At 36.4% G+C, this 7,951-nt stretch overlaps 1 protein-coding gene across 1 annotated transcript; it reads left to right on the top strand.

Moving 5' to 3' along the window:
* Positions 1-1,485: 1,485 nt before the first annotated feature.
* On the top strand, positions 1,486-3,976 carry LOC107646027 (Chaperone DnaJ-domain superfamily protein). Its single transcript, XM_016350210.3, has 6 exons — positions 1,486-1,748; positions 2,094-2,186; positions 2,713-2,743; positions 3,319-3,345; positions 3,443-3,575; positions 3,698-3,976. The coding sequence occupies exons 1-6, from the start codon at positions 1,683-1,685 to the stop codon at positions 3,750-3,752; spliced, it is 405 nt and encodes a 134-aa protein (XP_016205696.1). The 5' UTR covers positions 1,486-1,682; the 3' UTR covers positions 3,753-3,976.
* The last annotated feature ends 3,975 nt before the right edge of the window (positions 3,977-7,951 follow it).

Genomic DNA, 7,951 nt, shown 5'->3' with positions numbered 1-7,951 from the left:
GAAAAAATAAAAAAGTATCTTCTATCTGGCCCCCCAAAAGTATCTTGACAATTATCTTCAAAGACGTCAACGTCTTGCATGAGAAAATCACCCCTTGTCTGAACTAAGCTCCGCCACTGGCCGCGACACCTTCTCTGCCGTCCTCAACCTCGATTTTGAGCGCCATTGTTGCATCGAGCCTCATGTCCTCAAAAGAATTGCCAATTATGCGATCTCGCATAAGGTTCGCAACTTAGGTATCTCGATGAAATGCCATATCGTTCACATTTCTCAGGCGATTTTCTCGTGCAAGATGTTGACGTCTTTGAAGTTCTCTGTTTGTCCTAGGGATTATGTCTATGAAAATACGTTGTTCCCGAAATCACTGAATTTAATGGCGTTGACGAGCCTGCATCTTCAGCATTTCACGTTTTGCGCTAGCGGCGATAGCGCCAATGATAGGGGAACCGTTGGGGAGGGAGAGGGAGGAGTGCATTGGGGAAAGAGAGGAGGGGAGTGTGTTAAAGAGGGAGAGGGGGCTGTGATGGGGAGAGAGAGGAAAGGGAGAGTGTTCGTTGAGTAAAGGGAGGGAAGGGGGTTGCGATGGGAAGGGAGAGTGTTCGTTGAGTGTGCATTGGGGAGGGAGGGGGGATTAGGATTTGGGATGGTTTGTCAAGTCACCAAACATACAGTAGCCACGTTAGTATTGTGTTTGCTAAAGATTTGTTCCAGCAAACTCGAAGACATGCTTGTCAAATTTTAAAATTGTTTAGGGAATATTTTGTCAATAACAAAAGTTAGGTATTATTTTATTAGCGGCAAAATTTTTCGAGTACTGACTCTTTAATTTGACCGAAAACAATTTTTTTTTGGAGAATTCTAAAATGTAGACGCAAAATATTATTAGAAGAATTTTTATAACTAAATGCTGAAAATACAACAGATGACATTATTTTATTATTGATCAAACTTAGATTTTTTGTTGAACCGAAAATAGTTGAATTGAAGATTACTAAACCAACTGAATCACCTAATTTTTTAAAAATAAAATAAATTAATAAAAAAATATTATTATTTAATATTAATTATTTTATTTTATTAAAAAAATCAATAAATTCAGTTGGTTTAATCTTTTTATTTAACTATTTTCGATTTAATAAAAACCAAATTTGGAAAAAACAAAAGAAAACATGTCTTGTCATATTTTTATTGCTTAATCATTATACTTCATCCCGTCAGCCACCATTTTTATTTTTCTTTTTCTTTCTTAATTTGTTTAACGTGAAAAATTGTTGGTACCAGCACTGTATTGAAAAGTAAAAGAAAAGAATAATGCTAGGAGTCATTATATTTTATGATTTATAATCATTAATTAATTATTATTAATATTTTTATTTAATAATATAAAATTATATATTTTTTAATAATTAAATATTACTTAAATTTTAATAAAAATGCTGGTGATCGAGACTTTCTCAAAAACAAACTTGTCGTGCATGGATTTGTACCAAAATTTTAGTTACCAATAAAATTGAAAATTTTATCTCTCTTAATTACATCTCTCTCTCTCTCTGCATCTGCGATGTGCAACAAGCAAACTAAACCGGTAAACCCCTTCACCCTTTGAGGCTGAGGCTTAAAGGTTCACACCGATTGTGAGTGAACCCGCCAAATGGTCTCTGCTGCTACAATTTCATCTCAAAATGGACGCCAATGAAGCCAGAATCTTGCTCGGTTTCCCACCTAATACACGTCCCACTACCTCCCAGGTTTGATACAAATCCTTCCTTTTTCTACTAACTACTGCTTAGGGTTTCCAATTCAATCCTTCAATCGCAATTGCCAATTCAAACTTTCCTATTTCCATCAACTCATTTTGAGTTTTTGAGCCTTACCCAGTTCTTATTATTAGCTCCGGTACTTGTTTCTCTGACTCCCAGCGGTTTAGTTTGTTTGATTCGTTGGATTTGGTATCTTCATAATGCATAATCTTTGAACATTAATCAGTCTTTTAAGTTAAAAAAATTAAAAGGAAAAAAAAATGGAGCTTCATCAGATTACTCTGCTTCTGCCCTCGTTTTATTTGTGAAAATTCTGACTCTTCTTTTGTTTAGGTCAAATCAGCTTATAAGAAGAAGGTTTGGGAATCTCACCCTGATCTATTCCCAACTCATGAAAAGCCTCTTGCTGAATCTAGGTTTAAACTGGTGAGCATTTCAGTTCTATAACATGTATGCAAATTTCAAGGGAATTTTGGATGGTGTGTGCATTTTTATAACTAGCTGTGAATTTGTTGGTGCCTTTATATACTTTATTTGAAGTTAGACTACAATATAAGCCTAGTACTTCAGTGTGTTAACATAGCAGATAGCAGAACATGCTTTCTTTATAGACTGATACATGAGTCTGTTATTTTGTAGATAAGATAATAACATCCAGTTTCCCTTATGGCCTCCTATGCCATGACTCATGAATGAAGTTCATGGTCATATTATTTATTCCTTAAACAAAGGATCAAAAAATCTCATTTGAATTGGATTTTCCCCCCACCCAATTCTTTCTCTAGGCATTGGCAAGGAACGCCAATATCTACACTTGTTTTTCGGGTGTTAAATTAAATTGAACTGAGAGTTGTTTTTCTCAAGTTGGATGGCCCTTCCTTTAGCCATTCTTATATCCACATTCCCCGGCTGGTAAATTGAAAGATTAACTGAACATTTTTTACCCCTGCAGATTTCGGAAGCATACGCATGCTTGCTATCTGGTAAATTTCGAGATCCCTTGACTCATAGTTTATTCATTCCAGAGTCCCTTTTTAGACTTTTGTTTGAAAATTTAAAATGATGTACTTATAGCATTCTAAGGTGGCCTACTCTATGCTCAAAATTCAGAATGAGTGTATTGCTTGAGACTTGGAGTATATAACCAGATTATGGGAAATGAAAATTTGCAGAAACTCATTATTTTAGATCATGTCAGTAGTGAAGGATCAGCTTTCCCAGACGGTTTTCATGGTTCCCATAATTCCATAAATGTACATTAAAATGCTGCTATTGACCAACTGCAAAGCAAATATGCTCACATGTATTTTTCTGCATATTTCATTATTTTGCCTTCATCCTTACAGAATTTTAACTTGAATGAAATCGTTGACTTGCTATTCTAGTGTAGCCTGGCAATTCAAACTTGTATTCTTCTGTTTCTTTTGTCTTATTCGATGGATTTGTTGATTTATCTCCCTTGAAAAATACCTCGAGAGTGTAAGAGTTTTAACAAAATTAGCAACTTCATTCGTGTGTAACTGTGTATTAGTCTTTCTGAACAAAATTCCTGAAACAGGTGGGAGAGGAGGAATTTCAGACTCTGGTAAATGTTTCTCCCAAATCCCTTTGGAATATGACTTAAACTTGTTCTGTTCACTTTCCTTTTTTCCTTAATTTAATTTGGCAAATTTTCTGTACAGTTCAGTATTCACGCGTTGTTAGAACTGGAGTCCCTAGGAGTCAAGGAGGAAGTAAAAACCATGCTCTGATTAAAGTTCCCTTCATTTGTATCATTCTGGGAACTGTTGCACTTGGAGGTTTCAATGCTTCAAGGTGATATGACAATTGACAACCAATCATATGGCAGATTCATTCAGTTCTGGTTTTATTTACAAATAAAGTATGTTGTTTGTTCATTGACACAAAACACATCCTTTTCTGCTAATGTTTTGCAGGGCTTACAAAAAACAAAAGGAAGAATACCCATCACACAATCCATTTCTACCTTGATGGAGTCTTAAGTTGGAATGCAAACCATTTTCTTGATGTTTGATTCCTTCAAGTGATATATTTTGCTGTAATAAGGGGGCAATGTTGTAGCATATATGATATATAATACATTCAAACCATAGCTATTCGTGAATGTAAGTGAAAGTGAATCAAATAAAGTTATGTAATTATAATTGATTGTATTTCTAATCCATCTGGATTCAATTGAAGGCGATTTTTTGAAAGTGAAGCTAGTCTGCATATTTCTCTTAAACAATTTATTTAGTTGAGTGTCTGGAAATTTGGATGGTGACTGATGTAAGACATGCACTGATGGTTTCATTGCGCTCTTTTAAGATGAGTTGTGAAATTGACTTTTGTTAATTTTATTTGTAGTGTGGATATTTTTAACCGAATATTTTGAAATATATTTTTAGTATTGCAATTTTTAAATAAGGGTAATGTATATTGTTTGTCCTGAAGTTTGACAAAAGTTTTAAAAATATCTTTAAGTTTTATTTTGTTTTAATTTTGTCCCAAAATTTTTTTATTTGCATCAAATATATTCCAGATGGCTAATTTTTCAAAAAATTTAAGATCAATTCAACAACAATTTTATAAGAACAATCTTCAACACAAACAAATCAAGCATAATTTTCATGCATTATTATTAAATTAGTCTTAACTGTTTTGAAAATTTAGCCGTCGATGATATATTTGATGCAAATCGAAAACTTTTTGGACAAAATTGAAACAAAATAAAATTTAGGGATATTTTAAAAACTTTTGCCAAACTTCAAAGACAAAAAGTATACTTTACCCTTTAAATAACAATTAACACACAACAATATCGTCTATTTGTTTTTTTTTTTCACTTTTTATTTTTGGGCAGTGTTTATACCTGATCCATAATTTAGTCAAGTCTAAAATGATTAGAAGTCTAGTCTACAGAGCAAGATTCCAAATCACACTTTGAGACCTATCCAACCTTATAAAAGTCGGTCCACACGGCACCAACTTGACCTGACTTATTCAAATAAGATGAATCCCAACCAATTCCTACAATCTCCCCTGCGCATCTAAAAAGGAGATTTTAATAACTTCACTAATAAAGGGGAGTAACAAATCCATCCTTAAACCCACCCCTATCTCTACACTTATAAATATCCTTACACCCTTAGGTATTTTTCGAACTCCAATCTACTAAAAATTTGCCATAAACTCACACTAACTTATGCATTGGAGTCCCTTGCAGGTACCACCCCCACCTCCTCATGAGGAACTCGGATGGCTTTATCCCTGCAAGAGAAGATGTCGGACATTGCACCCAAAGGCGTCTGGATCTTGCATCCAGGTCCAAATCACCCTGGTTCTAGGTAAGCCTTGGAACATTGGCGCCATTATCGAGTACTTGAAAATCAAGACCATATGATAGGGGACGACATCCCAGAAGATGGGCACACCACTTCCGATTACGAAACTCTAGAAGAAGAGCAATATAATGATGAGCGAGCATTAGTCATACCCCCTCGAATTGATAAAGGGAAAGGTGTTGCCAGAGACACACATTCGTCAAAATCCGGAAGGACACAGGATAAGCTCAGAAGTTCATCGACCTGAAGGATCCGGCCCAAGAGATCCCACAGAAATTATAGGACTTGTCCACGAACATCAAAGTCGGTTAGAACAACTCGAGTAGGAGCTAGAGCGACAGCGAGAGTTTGAAAGAGCCTTGGAAAGGGAGGTACATTGGTGAAGGAAATTAGAAGAAAAACTCTTAAAGTTGGAATCTGACTTCAAGAGAAGGAGAATCCGAGCTGCCCGAGAAGAAACGCCTCTAGTAGGGGAAGATCTATTCATAGAATAAATCATGCGGGCCAAAGTTTCTTGAAACTTTAAAAGGCCAGACATGGACGTCTATGATGGAAAGACTGACCTAAGACATCATCTGAGTAATTTCAAAAGTCGTATGTATTTGACAGACACGTCAGATGCAACTCGCTGCAAAACTTTCTCGACTACGTTAACCAAGGAGGCAATGAAATGGTTTGACAGTCTACCACTTAAATTGGTCACCTGCTTTGACGATTTGGCAAAAAATTTTCTTACCTGATTTTCATCCAAAAAGATAAGGTTAAACATGTTCCAAGCCTCTTAGGAGTAAAGCAAGAAGTCATAATATCTCTATGGGCCTTAAGAAAAGATTCAATAAGACGTGCTTGGAAATTCAAAACCTGTCCACCGAAACAGTCATCATAGGACTAGTTAATGACCTCAAAGAAGCTCCATTCTCTCAGTCCATATCAAAGAGGCACCCGACCTCTTTGTACGAAGTGCAAGAGCGAGCTGAAAAGTATATCAATATGGAAGAAACTGCCTCAAGACAACACAATCAATATCCAACTCGAGACAAAGAGAAAGAACTAAAGAAAAAAGAAGAATATAGCTTGGACAAAACTCGAAGGCATCACAACTATACCCTATTGTGAGTATCCCTTGTGGATGTCTATAATGAGATATGCTACACAGAAAAGATTCCACCTCCCAAATTGATTAAAAACAAAAAAGATAAAAGTCGGTCAAAATTCTGCGAGTACCATAAAATCTACAGCAATTCCACCAATGATTGCTATGATTTAAAAATTGTGATAAAAAAATTTGTTAGGGAAGATCGGTTGAATAGGTATTTAGCAGAGAGGCTGGACGATTCGAGCAAGCGGAAAAGAGATAAAGAAGACAGGGTTTGGCGAGATCGGCCACCACGAACCTCTGAGAGACACATCCACATGATTGCTAGAAGATTTACGGGGGGATTAACAAAATCATCCTGTAAGAGACATTTGAAAGAGGTATACCAGGTCGGTGAGGAAGCTGAAACGCCCGACCTGCTATCACCTTCCCAAAAGAAGATGCCCAAGGGGTAGCACTTGGACATGGCGACCCTGTCGTAATCACAATGATACTTGCCAATGCAAACCTTTAAAGAACTTTGCTAGATCAAGAAAACTCAGTTGATATCCTGTTCAAAGCAACTTTTAATGAGTTGGACCTAGAGGAAAAGGACTTAAGAGTATACCTAGATACCTTCTTTGGTCCGGGAGATACTCCTATCCGACCTCTAGGGTTTATTTCTCTCTATACCACCTTTGGAAAAAGTACAAAATCAAGGACTTTGAGTAAAGACTACATAGTGGTTAACATAGCACCGGCTTACAATTTCCTTGATAGATCAGATAACACTAAACCAACTTGCAACAGTAGTCTTCACTCCTCACCTTTGTATGAAAATTTTCACTCCTGAGAGAATAGCCACTATGAGGGGAGACCAAAAACCAGCAAGAAGGTGCTACAATGAAAGCCTGAATCTATGAGGGTACACAAAAGAAAAAGAAGTCAATGCCATTGAATTCGGAGTTGTCCAAATTCGGAAAGAATTGAGACCTCAACCTAAAGAAAAGATTGAGGAAGTCCAAATTAGGGACAAAATTGAAAAAATAACCAACTTAGGAGCTAATCTAGCGAGTAGCTAAAACAAGATTTACTAAAGCTCCTGTGAAAAAATTCCAACATCTTTGTCTAAAAAGCTTCTGACATGTCTAGAATCCATCCCGACCTCATGAGCCACAAGCTTGTTGTTAACTCAGGCTCACGATTTATCCAGCAGAAACAACAAAAGCTCAGTCTTAAAAGAGCAAAAGTCGTAGAAGAATAAGTCCAGGAACTATTAGAAGCCGATTTCATAAGGGAGGTAAAATACCCATTATGGCTTGCCAATGTAGTACTCGTGAAGACACAAAATAAAAAATGGAGGATGTGTGTCGACTATACCGACCTCAATAAATCTTGTTCCAAGGATCCTTATGCACTCCCCAGTATTGACGCTCTAGTAGATTCGGCTTGAGGTTACAAGTACTTGTCCTTTATGGATGCATATTCGCGATACAACCAAATTTCGATGTACTAACCGGATTAGGAGAAGACATCTTTCATTCATTACTCCCAGGACAAACTATTGCTATGTGGTAATGCCCTTTAGGTTGAAAAATACTAGAGTCACATATCGACGATTAATGAACAAGGTATTTTCATCTCACTTCGGAAAATTAATGGAAGTCTACGTGGATGATATTCTTGTAAAAACTAAGAAAGAAGCTAGTCTGCTGACCGACCTTAAAGAAGTGTTTAACACGATAAGACATCACGGCATGAGATTAAATTCC

The sequence above is a fragment of the Arachis ipaensis genome, chromosome B6 (genome assembly GCF_059453495.1).
Source record: "Arachis ipaensis isolate K30076 ecotype BB chromosome B6, ASM5945349v1, whole genome shotgun sequence".
Lineage (NCBI taxonomy): Eukaryota > Viridiplantae > Streptophyta > Magnoliopsida > Fabales > Fabaceae > Arachis > Arachis ipaensis.
This window is presented reverse-complemented; position numbering and strand designations above follow the sequence as displayed.